This window comes from Pararge aegeria, chromosome 1 (assembly GCF_905163445.1).
Source record: "Pararge aegeria chromosome 1, ilParAegt1.1, whole genome shotgun sequence".
Taxonomy (NCBI): domain Eukaryota; kingdom Metazoa; phylum Arthropoda; class Insecta; order Lepidoptera; family Nymphalidae; genus Pararge; species Pararge aegeria.
Genome location: NC_053180.1, coordinates 17,548,707 through 17,572,568, shown reverse-complemented (window position 1 = coordinate 17,572,568; position 23,862 = coordinate 17,548,707). Strand labels below are relative to the sequence as shown.

Below are 23,862 nucleotides of genomic sequence, written 5' to 3'. Positions count from 1 at the left end.
TTTCGCGATATAAGGGTAGGTACATACCCTTACTTAATAATAATAATAAATGTCTTTATTGTGTCTCGTTTACAACGGATTCTTATAATCTAAGGAACGGTAACAACTGTGTTAGTTAGAAACTGTGTTACAGCTATTAACTTACAAACTACTAGCCCACTTTTTAGACTGCATCATCAATTACCATCAGGTGAGATTACAGTCAAGTTGCTAGTATGTATGAATTACTCAAAAGTTATCTTTGCAAAAACACATCAGTACGTTGCGCTGTCATCGTATGAACCGATAGACGTCCATGGCTGAACATCGTTCTTTTGTAGGGAGTTCCAAATGCAGCGGTTCCCAGTGACGCGCTTGATTTAATCTGTCTACCTCGTTGGGAGTCGACCAAAATTGCGATTACCGATGCAAGGTCGCCATTCCAGCACCTTGGAACCCCAACGTCTATCCGTTCGTTTTTATGAAAGTCTCAGAGCCCATAAATTTTCTTCGCAGAAAACACAAGTTGCTCTGTTGCCTGCGTCAAAGAAGGACAAACTAACAAATCCAGAATTGATTACTTATGCAGGATAGAAAAACGATTGTAAATTGCTGATTTAGAAGAAGAGCAACTGCTGGGTGCCGGCTTCTTCTCGGTAGAATCTGTTGTCCGAACCGGTACAAACAGACAGACTTAACGTTATATGAGGCCAACATGAAATACATTTTTGAACTCACCATACGCGGCCTTGAGTCTATAATGCGCCGGAGGTGCGAAGGTATCGGCTAGTATATCAGCAATAGTGTGCACGCGAGGAGCCGTCCTCTGCCTAGCCCGTAGTCGCGCGAGCAGCGCCGCGTGTAAAGCCCACAGCTCATCCAGTCGCGGAAACATTCGCGCGACCTGCGAATCTGAGACGACCGCTAACCGCGCCATGCCGTCTACGAACATCTGTATGAAATAAATAAAACTTTTATTCGTTGAACAGAAGGACATTAACTTTAAAAAAAGCCTCATTCTTTATCATCGTCAGCCTATTTAATGTCCCAATACGGTATTGTCTGTCGGATTAGAGTTACGACACAAATTTATCTAACACGTATTAAAGATCAATCATGACAACTTTAACTTGCTTTCCGAGGCGTGCAGGAAACTAGAAGGCTAGATTTTAATCTCCATATCAGTATCGTGATTACTTAATTCAATAGGTTAATTTTCATAACTAAGTCAATTAATTCTGCACCATCTTCATTAATTGAATATGGCCAACATATTATTAAATTGTACTAAATTCCGATCCGCTTTCTTATCATTGATTTTATTTGTATACTAATTTGTATTTAAGTTTAAATAAAATCAGAAATTTTGATAAAGATATCAAAACAATCCTCAATATAGGGTACTGGAATAACTTTAAAAAATTACCTTTTGCATTAGCCGTATCGTGAGGCAATGATGTTTTTCTGTTAATATTAGTTCGTATATATGTTCCTGCCTCTTTGTTTCTCTATCGCCGATTGACCTTCAAAAACGTAATTATACATTAATAAAGCTTGCTGGTTTCTTGGTCCTTCGAGCCGGATCAAAGACCAGATCTTACAACTTTCATGGTAGTTAAATTTAAACTTACTTAGCAAGGCCCTTAGGCGCCCCAGCTGCCCAAGTGTCCGGTTCCAATGCACCTAGACCTAATAATACCGCTTCATCGCCAAGTTGATCCGAAGTCAAGTACACTTCTGGCCATTCTGACGCGCCTGCGTCGTCTGATGCACTAAAATTTGAATTAATTGTTGAGAAATGAGCGAATACAAATTGAATTTGGAACTTTTGGAAACATTCAAGCTAACGTAATTTTTTGTACACCATATCAAGTTCAGATAAACAAAAAAAAGAACAAACACTTATAGAATGTAGTTGGATACAAAAGGCGGCCTGGCCTTATCGCTAAGTAGCGATCTCTGCCAGGCAACCTTATTATTAGAAAAACTAAAAAGAAAAGCGAAAAGGATTTAGTAGTTGTCACAATAAATACTTACTTGCTTTGGTCGTGTTTGTGGTCTGACCCGTCCTTTTCGTCGTTATAAATGTGGCTCGTGCTACAATAAACATATAAGAATATATAGTAATATAGAAATATAATTGTGTCCTAAAATATTCCAATATGAAAACACAGAATAATAGTTTATTATATTATTCCAACATACATAATGGAGCTAATTCGGTTGTATACTAGACAAGTCTAAAAATATATGTAAAAAGTATATCGCTCTCAATTCTATGATTTTTTATATGCCCACCGATGGGGGTTTACATTCATTGCTCTTAAATGGGTACCAATAAGATTAGGTTGGCTTTTGTTAATTCGTTATTTAACTACAGTTATTTAACTACATGTTATATTGTAATATAACTGGCGTTTATGCAATTCCGATCTTAAGATAAATATACAAACGAATTTTTCTTTTGTCATTCCTTTTTTTTTTTTGACAACCTCTTAAATAATTCTAAGCCAAAACATGCGTTCAAGAACGAAAAAGTCGAAATGAGGAAAAATATAATTCTATTTTAGTTTCTCAGAATATTAAAATCGTAGTAATTTTAATCGGTAGATACCATCAGTAGTTCTCATTATAATTACAGTATATTTAAAAGTTTATAAAATATTCCTTTCTCTTATTATTTTGTGTTTACCATATAAATCAGTGGACAACAAGAAATGCAAGACGGGGCAAGATTCAATAGACGATACAAACATTTTTTTTTTTTACAAACAAATTATCATAATTTTATTACAGGATCGTTGTGTACTGAACCCGAATACTGAAACTGTTAATGTAAGTAAAGTGTAAGTAAAATCACACATCACTTTATTCAATGTTTCAGTATTGGGCCGTAAATGATACAAAATTAAATTGGAACTTAATAACTATCAGCAAAGCCTAAATAATAAAAAGAAGCATTTGATAGACGCCCACAATATAAAAAACAAAAATACATCATGCAAATTTGGAAATACAATAAATACTGTGTTGTAACAAACTATTTTATAATAATTAACTTAAAATTAATTAAAAGACATAATTGATTATAGCTCTTCTAAATCAAATATTTTTTAGTAAGAACTGCACAAAATTCTATGGTTTATTAAAGTAGTTGGAAAAATATGTTTCGATACATTTGTTTGTAAAATCGTTACAAAATCAGCATAGTCAACACTTCATATCGGACTAAACCTAGCGGTAGTCTTTTCAAAGTGCACATAAAAGTTTGGAGTAAATAAACCCAATTTTAGAGGAACTACCTTATAAAAAACGCATCACTATTAAAACCGCCTCGCCTAATGCTCGGACTTCAATCCTGCAATATTCATTTTATTCCTAACCCATTAGAACTTATTACATAACAAAGTAATCTCTAAGTATTAAATTAGTATGGTATATATTTTTATGTAGGTACAGGTAAGTGTGTTGTTTTTATTACATGTAATGTTACATAAATAAATAATAACACTCTCTGGTTTGTAGGACAGTCTGTAATACATCCAAAAATATCGTTACCTTTACTGAAAAATAAATTCTTGTTAACTAAACGTAATAAAATAAACAAAATTTCAAACAGTCAATCACATCTACGACAACAACATCATAATCATCGAGAAAGTTCAAACTACCTTCAATAGACAGAAAGATACACAAGTAAGGCAAGTGGATGACTCAAGTTACAATCTAGAAGTCTTTTCGAATAGGTATGTGCGATGACCTGATGACAAACAACTTTATGTCATGCGAGCAGACATTAGAGGCACTTGGAAAACAAAACTGAAATGGCACCAAATAGTTACCATAATCTAAACACAGGCTTATTTTTTTTTTGTTGCATGAATTTCCTTTACATGCCTCCGCTTTATTCTCCTTAATCTGTAAGTTTCAGCGATTTTTTTGAGATCCCTTACGAAACAATTTCTCCCGCAAAATCAGTCTATCGTCACCCATTACAGGTCACGGGTCTCCTCTTAGTATAAGAAGGGTTAAGTCTATCACACTGGCCAAGTGCGGATTGGTATTCTTCACACGCCCTTGAGAACATTATGGAGAACTCCGGGGCATGCACGATTCATCACGATGTTTTTCTTCATCGTTGAAACAAGTATTAATGCTAAAAACGCACGGATCTCCGAAAAGTTAGAAGCCGAAGCCTTACTCACAAGGCTATCACCGCTTCAGACAAACTTATAAATTCGTCCCATTTAGATATTATGAACTACCCAATTTATGAACAAGCACCTCTAACAGCCTCCTCAGCAAGACTGAACAACGAATCAGATACAAACATGACAACTGCAACCTGTCAGAACAACGAGTCGAGATGACGAAGAGAAAGAACGAGACGATGGTTCGTGCGATGGGAGATTTAGAAAGAGACAGCGCTATTTTAACGGATTTTAATCGCGTATTGATTCACTGAAACGTACACATAAATATAATAAGACTTTTAAGTTGAATAGTTTAACTGAAACTCAATAGTTCTTTATTCAACAAATTTAGTTCATATTATACTTATCAATTTTGCCGCATTATTGTTAGGTGATGATGTAAATAGATTAGATTTCTTTTTAAAACAGTTTTAGTTAAGTAGATGAATTGAAGACGAAGTAAGAATAATTGATAGTGGAAAAATCTGTTCAAATCTTCACTTAACTAGCCTTTACTTAGATCTTAGCGATGCAAATAATTATCCTTTTCTCGGTCAAAACCACTCCATAAAATTCAGGTTATTTTTATTTTGTTGACAATTTTTGTGATTGAGAACCTTATACTTAATTAATCAATCAATCAAAGTGTCCGCGATGAAAATACGCTAAAACAGGCGCGCACAATTTACGTGGGTCGATGTTCGCACTTACTGCACGCCGAGCTTGGTCGCCACACGCCGCCACGGGGAGTAACAGCCGCTCGACTGCTTCTTGCTACACCAACACCAACACGTACATACATGGACGTTCAACCCCAAAGTGTTTAAGCGCATTGAATAAGGTGTATTTTTCATCGGATTTGGTACGTAATAGTTAGCTATTTGAAAAATGACCTTGAAAATAATAACTTTAATAGAGTTTGGAAAAAGCAGAACACATTAATGTATCCTATATCAATCAAGCTGAATCGCTGTAGACTACTATTCAATTCGTAGTAGGTCTGTAATTAAATAGTTTAAGAGCTAACAATATTTAATAAGTTCGTTGTTTTAATTGGAAATTAGTTCGTACTTGCCTATGTGTACAATGCACACAATTTTTTTCCTATTAATTTTTAAAGAATAGCACTTGAACGCATTTGTACTCTAGCCATCAAGAGGGAATCTACAGTCGTACAGGCTTGCCTTGAAGATGCCTATTAACAGTTAATATTTTGAGTTGTTGGATAAAACTGTTGCTGTTGCTGCTGTTGGCTGGGCCTTCCAGATTTTTACGTTGGGTTTAAGATACATGGAAGATGGGATATCAACTATACTTACGATGCCTTGTGATTCAAGGTTAAAATGTAAATGTGGAGTTTAATCTAATAGTTTCTGAACAAGCCCTTCGAAATGGTTAGTATCTAACTAGTATTCAAACATCACAAGGTCATCGAATTAAAACAATCAAGGAATATCAATATCATCAATTTTTTCCTTAAGTGTCAAGATTAGTGTTTTTAAATTACTATGTACATGAATTTATAAGACACCTCAATCCATTCACATTGCCAAATGTTTTTAAGAAGACTATACTTAAACCCCAAAACCAACAAAACGATAGAGACAGCACAAACAAAAACTAAAAAGATGAACTGAACCGCGCGAAATCAATACAAAGAAACCATACAAAACAAAAGACAAACTAGCGATAATACAAAAGCAAATATCGTTAAAGTGTGGAAGGACATCAAGTGTAAATCAATATAAAGTGATATTCATGAAAAAATCAGTGTCACATACTTGTGTATCTTCTTATAATCAAATAGTAAATAAATAACGAGAAAGAATAACAACTAAAGTTGGGCAGTGACGTACTAAAGAGTTCTTTGGCAAATCTGAAATATTTTTTTGCTCGATAGTCCGCATATTTATTGCACGCAAACAATTTTTAAATGCATCACACAGCAGACAATGGCGTCTTCTCAGTATCTCCGGATCACCCCGTCGCTTCAGGAACGTTGCAATGAAAGAATAAAGCAGCAAAACATATGCCATACAAATCATACACAAAATGCTGTACGTAAAAAATCAGCAAAAATTTTTAAACTCATTCCTATCTGGTATACATTCATCCGACTCAATTAACACGCAGGTTATTAATTTTAATATTTTAATGATGTCTGGCTCACTTACCTATTTGAGTTTTGTGACTGACCGGATACGGAACTCCGTTTGCTGCTTTTACCGCTGGCGCTCAGAGATTTTCCTACGGAGGTCTGATTAAAAGAAAAATTGCGCTTAAATTTATGATAATTTTGGTATAATAATGAAAATTTTACTTCCCTAATATCTATGTTAGAACATAAATAATTAGGAGCACGACATTATCATGAGCTTAAAAAATTTCATACTGCTCATAATCCCCCTTCTCTTGCATCAATGCAGGTTTATGTAACGAACTCATAATCTTCAGATATCGAACTCTAGTTGAGCCTGTTTCTCGCAATATATTATTGCAACAGACAAACTAGTATAGAAAATAGGTGAACTTTGTAACGGCCTATAAAAAAATTAAATAAAATCGGCTAGATGCGAGCTGGACTTGCAAACTAAGGGTTTCGTACCAATGTTTAATATGAATCACTATTACAGTATTGAGAGCAAAACTCCAAAAATCGTGTTCCTTGTATGGGACAAGATAAATTAAAGAGTCCCATTTAATGTGTAACTTTTTATTTCTTTTTATTGTTCGTTGTTAAAGTGACAATAGAAACGCATATTCTTTGAAAATTTCAACTCTCTACCTTTACGATTTATGACTCAGCCTGCTACCAGAAAGACTCACGGACCGACTGTGACACCCACCAAGGGTGTACAGAACCCTAGATAAAAATGGACGTATTTTTGTGTTATGTTGTTGCAGAAATATTTTTGAATTTTCATTAGTTTTACATACTCTCTAAAGTATGTCATATATCCATTTGTCGACTTGAGAACGTCGGAGCATTGCCTACCCAGCGAAATTCAATCATTTTCTCCATCTCAACTAAGCTAACGTTAACACAATTAATACATTATGCACCTTAGAAGATTTAGGCTTGTTGCATTCCACGATGTAGTCTTTGCAAATGTTCTGATGCACCGTCATGGTACAATCTGGAAGGAAAATACAGTATTAAGATCTATACGAGCTTCTCTAGAGGAATTGTGGGAAAGTGGTCAGATACAGAACAATCATGGACAAAATAACGTGTGCTTGAACACACAAGAAGCAAGGTGTTTTGCCTTGGTGGTTTTATGCCCGATATTAATCCCTACTAATATTATAATGTGAATGTAAGTTTGTTTGTTACGCTTTCACGCAAAAACTACTTAACCGATCCTCATGAAACTTTGTACACATATTCTTGGAAGTGTTAGGAGTAATATAGGATACTTTTTATCCCGACATTAAGCTCGGTTCCTTTGGGAGAGGGGTTGAGTGTTTGACGATTTTACACCATAACTCCGACAAATTATAACCGATTTAAATAATTATTTTTGTACTATAGAGGCTATAATATTTGTTTAATTTTGCCCAAACTGTGGTTGGAGACAGAGGACAGAACTCCTCAGCGGACATCATCAAACCCCTCATTTAAGGCTTAGCGATACTACATACTTTAATTTTTTTTAGATCTACAACTAAATTTAATGCCACATAAAAAAACAAAATCAAACGCAGACGAAGTCGCGGGCAACAGCTAGTATTAAATAAATATTCAATCAGTCAAGTAGCGCGACAAGGATTAAGAAAAGGATAGCACTATAAAATTTTATCTTCGATGTGAAGATCTCGGATTAGGTTAATTAATTATATTAATTGGACATTAAACAACATAATATTTTTTGGGTACAATTTCAATCTACGTGCACAATAGTCAAATCTGAAAATAGTCTGACATGATTTTAATACCAGTACTAGAAATCTGAATCACAAAGACCTACAATATTCTATATTTTATTATTTTGAATAGATAACTTTCTGTGTGAATGAACTGTGATAATGTTTTTTGGGAATTTTATCAATTTTAGGTACAATTTTTTTTCTGATATTCTTTAACCAAGTAATACTCTAGATGGATTTTGATAGGCAAATCGAAAAACTAGCTCTTTTGGTTATACTTACTCTCACAATACAAAGCAGGTTTGTCTGCCAGTTCTCGGGCGCACCAATCACAGTGCGCGCCCGTAACCGCAGCTTGCCACGCGTGGGCGGCTTTGCGTGACTTGTCCTGCAGAATACGACGTCAAAACATTCACTTACGCAATATCAATAAATCCAGAAGTCAAAGTAAAAACTTTCTTTATTCAAATATTTGCAAACTTTTATATACAATACATACAAACTTTTCTATTCATCAGCATCTTACTGAATCCGTGATAACTGCAGTATATAAAATTTAGTTCGTAGGTAACGAATGTACCTACAAACTAAAGCTACGAGAAGCCCAAAAAAAACTTAGCCGTATAATATTAGGCAAAGCGGATCCCCTCATTAATTAGACAATAAATTGCTATGCCATAACTAGGTATGTACCTAGTGTACATACCTAGTTATGGCATAGCAATTTATTCAATATACACAAAATAAAATATTTATAATTTTCATAGTGTTTACTTAAAAATGTCGTTAAATAACAGCTAGTTTGCTTGCTTGCTTACATTGGAATGCTTTCCGGTCGGCGAACACTTTTAGTTAAAATACACTATTTGAGTACGGACGGTACGGACTACCGTTAAACTGCCAATAACAATAAGTGTTTGATGATTTCCGTTACAAATGAATTTTTTTTTTAAAAATTCCACTTGGATTTTTTCTGTATGCACACAATAATATTCAGTCTCACCTTAAACTATAATCTTATATTTATAGACGATAAAATGTGACCAAAAATTATATGAATAGATTGGAAAAGTAAAAAACACACCTTTTTCTTCCTAAAGAATAAACTGCCTCTTTTCCGTCGTTTCTCAGCGTGGTGTTCGTACGCCGCTCTGTTCACAATTGAAAATATACTATATTACTAACGCCTTAGAAACTATTTCACTTACATTTCATATAATCACTCACCACATGCAATAATCGTAAAAACGAACACTAAACAGACTAAGCGAAGCAATGTGCTTTTAAACATGCACAAAAATATAAGATTTGAATTTGTTATAAAAGTTGTTTTTTGATATAATATATAAATATGTGAGATAAAAATTAAACCGTAACTTAATATCTCAATTAGCTTTAACTCTTATATATTCTGGGGATGTTTCGGACAACAATCAAGCGCACTCACCGCTAACACTAAGAAAAAACTTTAAAGTTAAGTAGACGGTTCTATTGACCGTCAATAACCTTAGTATTTAAATCTGGCCTTAACAATTAAGTGTTTTCTCAGTATTCGCCCGTTACCGTTTCAAAATCCACTAGCATCCACGGTAGTACCAATCTTACAGTGCCGTCTCAAACCATTCGCTAAAACCCAGAGCGAGACGTAAAAAATAAAGTGACTTACCATTTTTGAAAACGTTATTGTGAAATTTTACCTTATTTCTATAATCGCAAAGTTAAAGTCGATCCATGGCTTTAAGAATACCACGCGATGCAACTCGAAGTTTTATTTTTAAGCTTTGAGTTTACTTACCGAACAGCTGAGAAATGTGCATTAAGAAGGTCTTCCGGTGGGTAGTTACTATCCTACCGACAACCGTTTCGCGTCCGGTACGATGACGCGTAAAAACCGATCAGGGGTATGAGTTTAATATAACTGCCATACCCCGTACATTACTAGCCCGTTACCAAATTAAACTGCATCATAACTTACCATCAGGTGAGATTGCGATCAAGGGTAAACTTAAACTTAAAAATACTTTAGCAAAATGCACTTTATTTATAGATAACGTCAACTTTAACTTACTTTTACAAGAACGCTGAGAATAGAAACTCGTACTACTCGTACTCGAAATAGGGCGAGAAGGATGATACTCACCATCCGGAAATCCCTTTTGTCTTGATGCCATTGCAAAATGTCGTTTAATTCTATCGCGATAAGGTCGACTCACTGTTCCAAGAACGCCAAGCGATGCAACCCGAGGTGTTCCTGGTGGGTATTGTTCCGTCTGCTAATACCCTGAGTGGCCGCGCCCGCACTCGCGGCTGAGGCGTCTTCGTCACTTTCCGTCTCGCTCGCACCTCCCGTGGATAAGCTAACACCGAGCGGGACGTACAATATGTGCGTGCGCGTATATATTTTGATTGGAACAACATTCAAAATGTATACGGTTAAGTGTTAAAATTATTATTTTTATTTAATTTATAATTACTACTTTAGTATTTAATTATTTTATTTTAGTGATCTTGTACATGCAGTCAAAGTAGGCAGGTTATGATAAAAAGAGAGAGCCTTAGAGAAAACACAAAAACGATTGGTAGTGTACCTACGCTGCGAATGCCAAATTATGCGTGTTATCTCGACCTTTGACCTAGATAATTATGACATCTTGTAGCAAAAAATAATGTCTAAATTTATGAAAAGGTTTGCAGACTTGGCAGTAAATCGCGTTTCCGGATCAAAATTAATAAAATAAAATTATTCACTTTTAAAATTTACATTTAGCAGAAAATACCAAAATTTAACTTTGTATTAGGTCGCTTTTATCTAGATAAAGATTTTTGGTTAAATATTACTTAGGGGTACCATTAAGAAATAGCCCAGATATGCCCAGTCTCCTTTAAGTATCCCAATCAGACCTTGTCATGGTTGGAAACATATTCAAATACTTGAAGCCTTGTTTGGAGTATGGGGTTAGATAGGGGGGGTTCACTTCGCTTAAGTTCTTTCATCTCTTTGTCAAAGCTCTGACACAGATTAGATTATGCGGTCAATGCTGCAATCATAGCGTTCAGATATCATATTTATTTGTTTATTATTTATGTACCATAAATTGTGATGGTGAACATAAGATACATGAAACTGTACAAAGGAAGTGTTCATATTGGCGTAGTATACCTATGAGATTACTATACGTGTACTATGTAGATTTTTTTTACCGTGAATGAATTGCAATGAGACGCTGAAATTGTAGTAAATTGAAACACCTTTCGTATATGTCAAATATTGCTTTAATATCTTCTTTTTATTTTGCCTGCCCATCCTGGTTGCACGCCACACAAAGTGCTTTTCTCATATAAGCTAAGCCAAACTGTGCAAAACAACGAAATACACTGACCATAAACATGCACATCATTTTAGTTAAGTAATTCAATAAAAAACACCATGCACAAAAAATATTAAATTCTTTGAGATTGTCTTATAGGACAGATTAGTTATTCATTTTATCAACAGATAAATTAACTGGTAATAAGAATCTCAATAGTTATTATATTCTCAAAAATGGTGCTTTTCAAATAAATGTAATAAGTTTAAACTATAATAGAATAACAGTTATTTATCTGAGTTCAGTCGATATTTTGAAAGAGACCCAGTTAGACGGATTGCAGTGGTAGGGAAAATAATATTGAGCTATTATTTTGACTTTTTTATTCATAATATAGTGTGATGCTAAAATCTACACGATTCCCTTCGATTCATTCATTTGGTTACAAACAGTCTATGGAAATTATTTTTTTAAATTCCTTTACAGTGTAATTGATAATGCAGTCCAAATGGCAGCGGGCTTTCAGGGGTATGGCATTCTCATTATACTAATACCTCCAATCGAACAGAAACGCTATATCGCTTGTCGGTACGTCTTAGTCAATAGAGTCTACAGTTTGAATTGAATACCCGTAGGCAGTGTTGGGTGATCTTTCTATTTAACTGGACTCAGTGACATATATACCGTTTTATAGACGGCGGAACTAACGTGAATTTTCGTTGGAGACTTCCCGACTAGTTTCGTCTCGGCTCGGATTACACGCATCACTGTCTGCCGTGCCGCGTCGTGAAAACAAGCTCATGACTTCGAACCCCGAATGGTTCTGTAACCAGTCGGGCAATCTCCGACGAAAGTTCGCGTTAATTCAGCCGTCAATTAAACAGTAAAAACTTTACATGTTATTTTATTATAGTTAAAGCATTTAACTAATATAGTTAATTTTAGTTATTAGTGATGGTGCAGCCAGACTCACGCGTTAGCGGTGGGTGGAGGTTGAGCCGGGTGCACTGCCGCCACTATGCTGGGGGTTGAAACTGACTTCTGTAGCGGCAATCGCGGCAGCAGCCTCGCTGTGTTGCTGCTGCTGGTGGGGGGCTCGCCGGCTGCCGCGCGTAGTGCCGCTGTTACCTTCTCGAAATCCTTCTGTCGAATATAGCAAAGTGTCCAAACTTATATTATTGGACGGCCGATTGGCGCAGTAGGCAGCGACCCTTCTTTCCGAGACCAAGGCTGTGGGTTCGATTCCGACTGTTGGAAAATGTTTGTGTGATGAACATGAAAGTTTTTCAGTGTCAGGGTGTTTGTATGAATATTATAAGTATTTAATATACGATATATATACTACGACAATACACACATCGCCATCTAGCCCAAAGTAAGCGTAACTTGTGTTATGGGTACTAAGATAGCTGATAATTTATGTATCCTATTCATAAAAATATTCATCAGTCATCTTAGTACCCATAACACAAGCTACGCTTACTTTGGGCCTAGATGGCGATATGTGTATTGTCGTAGTATAGTATAATAATATTAATATTAAGTATGTCAGAGAATATGTCAGTTTGTTAGTAAATAACAAGCAATATGAACCTAACCTTACAGTTTCCCTGGTGGTCGATCTCCAGAGAGATTTTCCAACTTCGCGAGAGATCCTTTAGTGCATAAGTGTGCGCGCGAACACAGCTGCACTCTCAACTACTCTTATAGTAGTATGGGACGGGCGATCAGCTACGAAGGTCCGGCAACTTTACGTGCTCTCCGAGGCACGGGTATGACGAGAATGCGACAGGCGTAAATCTCTCTCGATCTTTGCTGTCAAACGACACTTTTGCATACAAAAAAAAATACAAAAGTGATATTTGACAGCATAGATTGCGCTATTTACGTCTGTCGTGAGATACGTAATCACCCTGCCACACTAGGCCATTGTGGTGGACTTCGGCCTAAATCCTTCTTATTCTAGGAGAACCTTGTTCCGTAGTGAGCCGATAATGGTTTTATTAAGATGATGATGATGATTTGGATGTTACTCACAGCGAAGTCGTTGTCGTTTAGCGAATGCGTGGAATGTCGAACCGGCCGCGGAGCCTCGCCTTCCGATTCCATCGACGAGAGCGATGCGCTATGACCATTGAGCGCGCTGAAAAGTCAATTGTAATAATCGCAGAGCTGCATGCCTTTCGCTATTCTATAAGACGATTATATTATAAAGAGGAGAGATCTCTTCAAAATTGTAATATTATAGTCCTTTTGAATATTGTAATATTATAGTATATAATAATACAGGTTGAAATAAAAAAATAGCGGAAATACCATATTAGATAAATAAAGTTGGAGAAAATCCAGCTCTCAAAGAGATTTACTTGCGAAATGTGCATAAAATATTTTTTTATTTTTTTTGTTAAACGATCGACCAGCGTTTGACGATCATCAAGCCTATAAGAAAGCAACGTGAGAAGCCTATTTACTCTTGTCTTGGAGGTACTTAAGTTTTATGTGGAAGGAAACACAGTTGCCGAAAGGCACATCCTAGCGGTGCGTATCAGAAACATGGAAAAAAATAATTTTCGTGCGTGTTCGTAGAATATTAACCACATAGGGTTGCCACCGCTCACGGCGCCTCGTTGTTCTGTGGTAGAACAGGATTGTAAAATTCCTAAGCACACACACTTAAGTAAAGTATTTTATTACATACTCACCAATATAAGATATGAGGTACGCATTTGGTTGTATAATTATTATAATTACTTTACTTTACTTGTACATGTTCGCCTCACTCGCACTCGCGACTTGAGTTCTATAAAATGTTTTCACTGAAGAAGCGTAGAAAGATTACAGATGTCATTTTTCTTGCAAAATTAATGAAAGGCCTAATTGATGTGCCTGAGTTGCTTGAGCGTTTAAAATTCGTAGTTCCACGTGAAAGTAGCCGCCTCCAAAACCGTAAGACTTTTTGCTTGCCAAAAACCAGAACTAATCTTGGCCAACATAGTCCTATGTATCGAATGCAATTTCTTGCAAATTGCTTTCGTGATAGTATAGATATCTTCAGCGATAACATACCTAGTATTAAGCTTAAGTTAAGAAAAGGGTTATTTATGGCTTATGTAATTTTATTTCCACAATATTTTGTTTTTCTTTTCTTAGTAATTTATATATTTTTTTTGTTATATTATTCTAAATTAGTTTTTCTAGCTGTTTGCAGCAGCCTTATGTACCCAACGGATTTGCATTCTATGTTCGCATCGAGAAGGCACAATTGTATACACATGCCAAATGTCCTATAGTTTATATTAGAGTAAGCAGTTGATTGTCAGTTTTGCGAACTAAATAAAAAAATAATAAAAAAAAAATAATAAAAAAAAATAAAAAAAAAAAAAAACATGTACCTACCTGTGATAAATAAATAAAATTAATATTTTGGTAGTACTAAGTAGAATAAGGTGTACTCTAATTCATAAGATTGTTAATAAAGGCTAATATTATTATAATTAATTGAATTAAAAATATATATTTGTTAAAAAAAAAAAAGTATATCCTGTAAAAAAATATCTAAACCTTCTCGCGGAATAAGGCTGTCCCTTCAAAGATTAGCGCGCACAACTTTGATTTATAATACGTAGTAACCACTTTAAGTAGGCCATTTGTAAGTATTCATTTACAAATGTACACAATTTATATTTACAACATTATTAACGGTATTTAACATATAATAGAAACCCTTCAACCGTGTCCATTCGGACGTGGGTATAACAACCTCGGCGTCATACCTGCGTTGTCGCTGAGCATCGTGCAAGCGGGCGGTTGGCTCCAGGGCAGCCCAGGAACTCCTTCTACCTTCATCTCGCCTGTCCCAAATGCCCCACTGACGAGATTCACCTGAAACAAAAAAAAAACAATCATGCTTTGAAATTTGAGGATCGAAATTGCAGAGCTTGCTGTTCGAGCAGCGCCCAGCAAAAGTCATATGAAAATCCATCTCTCGTCTTTAAGCGGCCAAATAAATTATATAGTTAACTCATACACAACGTGTTACCGAATTACAAAATAATTTTGAAGGAGACATAATATACTATACTTCATAAGGAATCACAGTGTAAAAATATTAAATTAAAAAAGCATATATATTTTTTCATGCAAATGAATTCAAAAGAGTTTACTTCTGACAACCCTATTGAAGATAAAAGACCGCCACGCGCATAGTACCTACGCTACGTTGGGCGTACCTAATTCTTATGATTTTAATTTTGCATGTCTTGTTAGTGCTGTATCTGATTTCATTCAGTAAAAACTTTGGCAGCGGTTTAGTCAAAAACTATTATAGGTTTTCGGTTTCACAGGTAAGTCTCGGACACAGTACATAATATAACTGTTTATTTATCTAACAAAACAAACACTAACACTAACATAATAAAGTTTACGGGGCGAAACGTGCGTAGATGTTACATTGCCGAAGATCTGTTTGATGTAGACTGTAGAGTATAAGGATTGAGGAAATTATAAATTACACCATAGTACAGATTATCCTGCTTTTTGCGGAATATAGCACATTAAGTTTAATTTTCTTAATATATTATGGATATCCGCAAAGTAACGCCTGCTTCTGTCCGATATTTTTTTCATCTGTCAAGTGTTAGTTTACGAGTCCCCTAAACTTTACGATCCGCCGTATCGGTGACGGTAGACGGCGCTTAACGTCGTAAGACATCACATAAGAGTTCGTGAAACGGTTTTTCTTCTCTAGCAATCACCTAGGCATCTGATTAAGGCGTTCCCAAAGGTTAGTGCAAACGGGCATCAACTTACCACTGCCTTTGCGACTTTGCGGGTAAAAGTCCAAATGTGTTGGCGAAGAGCATTCCTGCTCGACCACTCCATCTTTGCACAGCGACGGACACGATGTGCTGAGTCGACTGGTGCCGGTTGCCTGAAAAAAGGTTTAGTAATAAGTAAGGTGACTTTTTTTGTTTATACAGACAGGCGTGCTGTTCTTAATTCAAATTTGAAATTCAGGTTCTTATCAGTGGCGTGCATAGACGGAGATGATATAAAATGAACAATATCAACTGTCAAAATCAAAATGTACTGAAGTCCGAGTTAAAAAAAAAACTTAAGGATAGGCATTGGAAGATTTATAAAAAGCCTACCCTCAAGTATTTATACTGGATATTTTGTTCATTTTATATTATCTCCCTCTATGCACGCCACTGGTTATTATTATATATGTAAATACGTACCAGTAATGGTAGAGGTGCGGCTCGCATACGCTGTACCGCTGCATGCAACCTTCGTAACTGCTGCAAACTATCGTCGAGAACGCCCGGGCTGTGCGGTGTTACACTTATTGTGGGCACCTGGAACAGTTGCAATCATAAATACAGCTCTTCTTGAGGACCTCGCTGGCGCAACGGTGAGCGCTGTAAAATTTAAACAGGAATACCCAGGTGCGATTCCTCGTAGGCGCAATTTGGGAATTTATAATTTCTGATCTTTTTCTGGTCTGGTCTGGCGGGAGGCTTTAACCGTGGCTGGTTACCACCCTACCGACAAAGACGTGCCGCTAAGCGATTTAGTGTTCCGGTGCGATGTCGCGTACAAACCGATTAGGGTTATGACTACCATATTCCCTAACAGGTTAGCCCGCTACCATCTTAGACTGCATGATCATTAACTACCAGGTGAGATTGCAATCAAGAACTAACTTTTAGTAGAATAAACCTTCCACTTGCAAGCTCATATCATCAACATCCTCAGCTTAGCTGATCATTCTAAAGTGAGGATAAAATAACATACACTAGTATTTAGTTGCATAGTTCTTTATGGAGAAAAAAGTAACGTTATTCTTTACTTTGACTAAATGTTTAGCAGGTGTACCTACAGCTCCGATTGAGTAAACGTTTCTAGACGGAAAATATGACTAAGTTATTTAACAAAAATAGGCAACTAAGAAAACCTTTTAGTTGTTATATTAAAAATTAAAAATACTTTATAATATAATGCCAAAATAAAAATAAAAAATACTTTATAATATAATATAAATGTCGAGCAAGTGATATTTTTATTACTTAAAAACGCACATAACTTAGAAAAGTTGGAGGTACGGGCAGGGATTCGAAATCGGTCCCAAGAAAGTGAAGTCGAGTTCCTGCCCACTGGGCTATCACCGATTCAACCTCCCATGCCCGTACATATACCTCCGGGCTATTACTGAGTTTTTTTTGTCTCAAAACCCAATACCTAACAATTTTTGTTGGCCTCATGATCCATAGACAAGGGATGGATTCTTACATGCTTACATTTGAATTTTTTTGAATTTTAACCACTGAATAAATGAGTAGACTAAGGAAGAGCGTAGTCATTAAGGCAATCGAAATTGAATCTGAATTCATTAGACCAGAAGACAAAACAGCTTAAGTCAGACCAGAACCAACATAGTTCTCTATTTAATACGTGTCATGTGTGGAGATATTTGTACCTGTGCCCTGGCGGCTGCCATTGTTGGTGCTGTTGCGGCCACGTGCTCCGTCACTTCGTCCTCGCTGCTGTCAGATCGCGAGTCCGAACTGCCGCCGCCTTCGTCTGCAAGAATAAAACAACACTCATTACTATATACATACTATAATATTATTAATATGAAAGTATGTTTGTTTGTCCTTCCTGCACGCCCTGACTAAGCCACCAATCAACTTGATTTTTGACAAGTTAGTTAAAAGCAGTGGCGTGCACAAGGTTTCTTACCAGGGTATTCATAAGGCAGGAAAATTGCATAAAATGGCAAAAATCCTCCTCCATTACGTGTTATATATCAATTTTAGGGTTTAAGCAAGTATGAAGTGCACGCCACTGGTTGAGCAATATAGAATGTAACAAGTTAATAGTAATTATTAAACACAATATAGTTTACACAAGGGTCCCAAAATGGAACACTGTTCTGTATTCATAAACGGTGAATTATTCCTTATAGCAGTTTTTCAAAAATTTACCATTCGTGCTTAGCCGCGGATAAAGCTAGTGATTAACAAATATAACCCCAATTTTTATTAACGGCAAACAAACGATTCCCGTGGAATCGGCCAGATGACATTAAGTTGACCAGGTAAGGTGGTGGTGTTTTGCATGAACTAAGTTTGACTGGTAGATAATTCTTAACACCTTCTGTACACTTACAGTACTTTTTTACGTACAGTGCTTTTTTCTTGGTTTAAACACAAGTGGCTTAAATCTGCAGGATTATAAACCTGTGTGAGGTGGTGCGGTCTTGGAAAGGTCCTGTTCGGAAGTGGACGCTTGGAGGCGTTTATGATTTAAAAACCTCAGACATAAACCATCTGGGTCATGAGGATCCTTAAGTATTTCAGCAACAAAGTACATTGTTCATATTCTTAGGAGGTTTACGCCCCTTCCAAAAGGTCACTGGGGTTTTTATTTTATTTCGTAGTCAATGAATAACCTTTTTTTACATTCTAAAGACTATTTCCATTCATTCACCCATATAAGATAGTAATCTTTTTTTTTTAAGTTGCAATAATTAAAGTTATTTCTAGTTGATTCATCAACGGTCCGATATCACACACATCGGCAAAAAGTAAGATCTCAAAGACTCAGTCAGTTTCGTTGGTCGTATAAAATCGATACATGTGATTTCACGATGCTTTATATTTAGCATCGCATATGGCACGACATCGTCCCGAAGAGTGCTTTTAATGGACTCCGGTCACTTTAAGCGGCAACAGAGTTTGTTATGACGCAGAGATATTTATTTAGACACATAAAATGAGTACGGTTTTATACATATACTGTTCCAAACGATGACATCTAATAGTAAATCTTTAAACCTGACAAGCGAAAATAAGTTAAAAAAGGATGCCAAACTTTTAATTTAAATACCTCACTCATTCTCATACGGCCTAAACCCTTTTCATTGTGGTTTCCTCCCACAATGCCAATGAGTTCAAGCCTTAGCCAACCACGCTGGCACAGTGCGGATTGGTGGACTCAACACACCTTTAAAAACATTATGGAGAACCCTCGTGCATGCAGGTTTTCGCGAGGTGTTTTCTTTCAACGTTGAAGCTAGTGTTATTTTAATTACTTTATCGCAAATAACGTATAAAAGTTAAAGGTGCGTTCTGGAATTCGAACTCGGCTTCCCGAAAGTGAAGCCGAAGTCCTAGCCACTGGCCTATCACCGCTTCCAGCACAGTACCTAGCATTAAGTAGCGAACTTCTAGTAATACAGGATATCTCAAAAAAGATAAAAACTTGACAAATTATATCAGAAGTGGGATATCTCAAGGAAAGATAGATAGAATAACTTTATTACAACAAAACATAAACAAACAATACAAAGAACACACAAAGACCAAAGTACATAGTGTTAGGGTGCAAAGGCGGCCTTACCACTTAAAGTGATCTTTTGCAGGCAACCTAAGTGTAAGAAGCTTTTAGTAAAACGGACAGTGGATGTTGCACAAAGTAAAGATATAGAAGTAAACATGCATAAATAAAAATACATAGCTAGTAAATTTAAATAAAAAAATACACAAATATTTAATACCTATAAATATTAAAATACATAACATAATATAAACGTAGATATAACAATGATATATTAAAAATAGCGAAAATATTGTACAGAGAGTGAGAAACAGACGAATAATAAATCCAGCTTGATATCCGATCGCATCAAAAGCTCAAAGTTATCTAGCGCTATCGCGCGGAAAGAGCAGTGGAAACTGGAAACGGATATTAACTCCAGCCAACCGCGTGAGAGGATACAGCGAAGATATTGAGATTAAACTTTTAGAAGCATTGAATAATTTGATATCGACATCACAGAAATAAATATTGGATAAAAGCAGGCGGTTACTTTACGGAATTCCATGATATATTATGGAAATTAAGCTTAATTTGCTTTACTATACGTGGAGTAATCATTGTAACTGTTTACTTATGACAACCCTATTGAAGATAAAAGACCGACACGCGCATAGTACTTACGCTACGCGACGCGTACTTAATGAAGTGTCAGGAGTCACATGATTTTAATTTTGCATGTGATAATGCAATATTTAAAATGTGTTTAGTTTACTAAACTATTTGTAATGATAAATTATTAAATAATTATTTTAATGCAATTTACAAACAAGTTGTTGTGAATATATATATCACATAACTGTGATACTATTGCAATATCGCGACATACGCACTCCATGGATATGGGTTATTTCTTGATACACGAATTTATTCATTCTTTTTCTATATTATTGTTACGACATTCATTTGCGAATGATAGGCAAATTCCAATTAATCCGACAAATAACATCGATCCTTATTCTGCTTTTAGAATAATAATTGTATCTAACAGTACATATAGGTTATTTGAATATACTAACTTAATTAAGATTTTAATTATACTAGCTATCGCTAATTAAAACAGAACACTGATAACGCGTCAATCTCGGCCTCGTAATCGACCCTCCATTGCTCTGTAATCCACTTAGCCTAAGAAAGCTTAGCGAATTATTTGGGTAATGGACGGTTAATAGCTATTAAACAAGCATTGTGTCGACCAAAATATGTTAGACGTTATTTTCAAATTTATCTGGTGGCTCTCATAAACTCTTTATATGTACTCGAGTAAACTCGGATTGCTAATGTTTTTTTTTATCATCGAACATCGGCCGCCTCTGTCTAGCTTTAATCTATCCGATCCACAGTAACTCTAAGCAATATTCAAAGAAAAATGATAGTCAAAGGCTGAAGACAAAAATTACACGGTCCAGGACCGTGGATTTTGGAAGATCCGAAAATGGAATTGTAATGAGGATGCTCCGGTGTCAAAACGAAAGAGAGTGCATTTTGGAAGATCATGTGCATTTTAATGAGGATGCTCCGGTGTCAAAACGAAAGAGAGTGCATTTTAGAAGATCATGTGCATTTTAATGAGGATGCTCCGGGGTCAAAACGAAAGAGAGTGCATTTAAGAAGATCATGTGCATTTTAATGAGGATGCTCCGGTGTCAAAACGAAAGAGAGTGCATTTTGGAAGATCATGTGCATTTTGGAAATGCATTTTGTCAAATTAAGCTTAACGTTAATTGTAAACAAATACATAATCAAACATTCAGTCATCATTAACTCCACTGGTCATCATTAACTCCACAGTCCACTGGACTAAAGACCTCTCACAACGGGAGGTTTTTCCCATAATCACCACGCTGCGATTGCACTACAAGCTAGCCCTTGACTGCATTCCCACCTGGTTACCAAGAAGTGAAAATGAGTCTATGATGGTAGGGGGCTAACCGGTTTGGGAGTGTGGCAGTTATATTTAACCCGTACCCTTAATCGATTTTAATGTGACATCATACCGGAACGCTAAATCGCTTAGCGACACCTTTTTGTCGGTAGGGTGGTAACTAGTAAATTCGGAAATAATACATTTCCAAATCTCCCCTGCCGGGAATCGAACCCTGCGCTTCGCCAGGGAGGTCGACAAGTGGTGATGATCGCCTTATTCGCTGTAGTATCACAAAAGATGCTGCTGCCTGTGCTATAAGTCGCCGAGTCGACCGGTGGTAACGACAGTACTCAAAAAAATCAAAATAGAAAAAAACATTCATTTCCAGTTTATAAGCACTTTTGAAACGTCAAGTCAGTCTGTTTGTAGTGACTCTACCACAGGTTCGGAAGGCAGATTTCACCGAGAAGAGCCGGCAAGAAACTCAGAAAAAAACTTTTAAAACATCATTTTACAGTTTAAAATCTTTTAAATTTTCGATCTTGTGAGAAATGAGAGGAGCCTTGTCCTTAAGAAATTCATCAATTGTATAGTAACCACGATTTATTAAACGTGTTTTAACACATTGCTAACATTCAGTGCAAATGAGTGAAGAAATAAACAGTAGGAAGCAAAATATTATAAGCACATTATCTATGTCAATATGTGTTGACCGCCTGAGCTCTCAGCACATAAAAGCTTTACACACTCTAGTTCCACATTGTACTCAGCCTTTAGATAAACGAATCGCGTACACTGAATAGATCTCTACATAAGTCTCGTCGTGTTTACACATGCCTTGGTTTCTTGACAAGGGTTCAAAGGATACAGTTGTGTTCAAGTACCTACATTAAGACTATTCAAATGCGACCTCGCTCAACTCTCTTTTTATTAACAACTAAGAAATTTTTGTTAAGCTATTTTTATGTTACAAAATGTCATTCCATTTCATCAGTGTTTTTTTTTAACTATTATATTAAGTACTTTTCTTAAATATAGTTTAACGGGTACATACCACGAACACGAAAGCGGGTAGTCAGATTCTGCCCTTGACATCCAACTTGACATCTCGTACCTACGCAGTCCGATCGAGACCACGATCCATGCAACTGGGTCGAAATATCGACAAATCCAAAAATATTATCGTGGATGTACCCGTTGAGATGTATTTAAGAAATGTTGGTTAACCACGAAAATCTTTAAGTACTGACTATTTTTTATTTATCAATGCATAAATTAACTCTTTGAACATCTGCCATATTACAGATAAACGTTGCAAAAAGGTTATATAAGAACTAGTTCTTCTTTAGAATGTGTGATGTCTTCTTTCTTTCGAATGATTACTGATGAACAAAAGAAAGAAATCATTGTTCAAAATTCATCTATTTCAAGTTGACCTAATACCTCAAGTCTGTCTGTTTGTAGTGACTGTACCACCGGTTCGGAAGGTAGATTCTACCGAAACGAAGCCCGCAAGAATAGTTGACCTAGTCCCCAAATGTACAAACGTTTATTAGTTAAAACCCCTAAGCCTTAACATGGATACAAACTTAATCCTATTTCCGTACCTCGACTAACGAAAATTTGCACATCTTTAAAAATATTTTAAGTATTTAAGTATTCTTAAATCGAAAAAAGGTGACTTATTTTTGAAAGAGAATATTATCAGAGAACTTCTCACACCATGAGACAGAATAAAATTGCCTCCACTTTATGACTATAACATGTTTTTTCAAAATATATTTTAACTGCTCTGCTAAGTAGGTAGGTACAGCTTGTTAAGTCTCTAAGCTAAGCCGCGAAATACTAAAACCTACTAGCTCGCAACCTTAATCAGTTTACCAGTAACAGACAATATACATACTGCGAGTTATAGAACGATAATAGTATGTAAGTTTTCTCCCCGACCAAGCTCTGCGCATGCATGAGAAGATTGTGAATATCTTGATATACATATATTGCATCGGAGTTTCCGGTATACTAAGTGTTTGAGGTATGTATAACCAAGTGCGAGCGTCAAGGCAAAAAAAGTCAAATTCAGACAAAATCGATTCGATACACTTGTTTACATAATTACCCGTGAAGCTTATAAAAACGTTAATACAATTAACTTTGACTTTGTAAAGTCTCTAATTAAATATATCCGTTGTTGAAGAGCAAATTTCATTAAAGACCCGTTCTGCTTGTTGAGAAGAGTCAAGGTAATAATTTCCAGCACAAGGGATTAAAT

At 36.0% G+C, this 23,862-nt stretch overlaps 1 protein-coding gene across 5 annotated transcripts in view; it reads right to left on the bottom strand.

Annotated features, from left to right (window-relative positions):
* Window positions 1-23,862, bottom strand: part of LOC120625839 (rho guanine nucleotide exchange factor 28) — a 66,535-nt gene that overhangs the window by 27,239 nt on the left and 15,434 nt on the right. For 2 of the 5 annotated variants that reach the window (XM_039893097.1, XM_039893081.1), the window contains 15 exons: window positions 17,826-17,929; window positions 16,588-16,704; window positions 16,157-16,277; window positions 15,121-15,229; window positions 13,385-13,490; window positions 12,321-12,490; window positions 10,253-10,396; window positions 9,124-9,190; window positions 8,322-8,427; window positions 7,236-7,309; window positions 6,347-6,429; window positions 2,017-2,076; window positions 1,611-1,751; window positions 1,406-1,502; window positions 718-931 (listed from right to left, as the gene is read on the bottom strand). In XM_039893097.1, the coding sequence (XP_039749031.1) occupies window positions 718-931; window positions 1,406-1,502; window positions 1,611-1,751; window positions 2,017-2,076; window positions 6,347-6,429; window positions 7,236-7,309; window positions 8,322-8,427; window positions 9,124-9,190; window positions 10,253-10,396; window positions 12,321-12,490; window positions 13,385-13,490; window positions 15,121-15,229; window positions 16,157-16,277; window positions 16,588-16,704; window positions 17,826-17,929 (1,713 nt within the window). The remainder of the gene's footprint in view (window positions 1-717; window positions 932-1,405; window positions 1,503-1,610; window positions 1,752-2,016; window positions 2,077-6,346; window positions 6,430-7,235; window positions 7,310-8,321; window positions 8,428-9,123; window positions 9,191-10,252; window positions 10,397-12,320; window positions 12,491-13,384; window positions 13,491-15,120; window positions 15,230-16,156; window positions 16,278-16,587; window positions 16,705-17,825; window positions 17,930-23,862) is intronic. The other 3 variants (XM_039893087.1, XM_039893114.1, XM_039893105.1) reach the window with 3 other exon arrangements.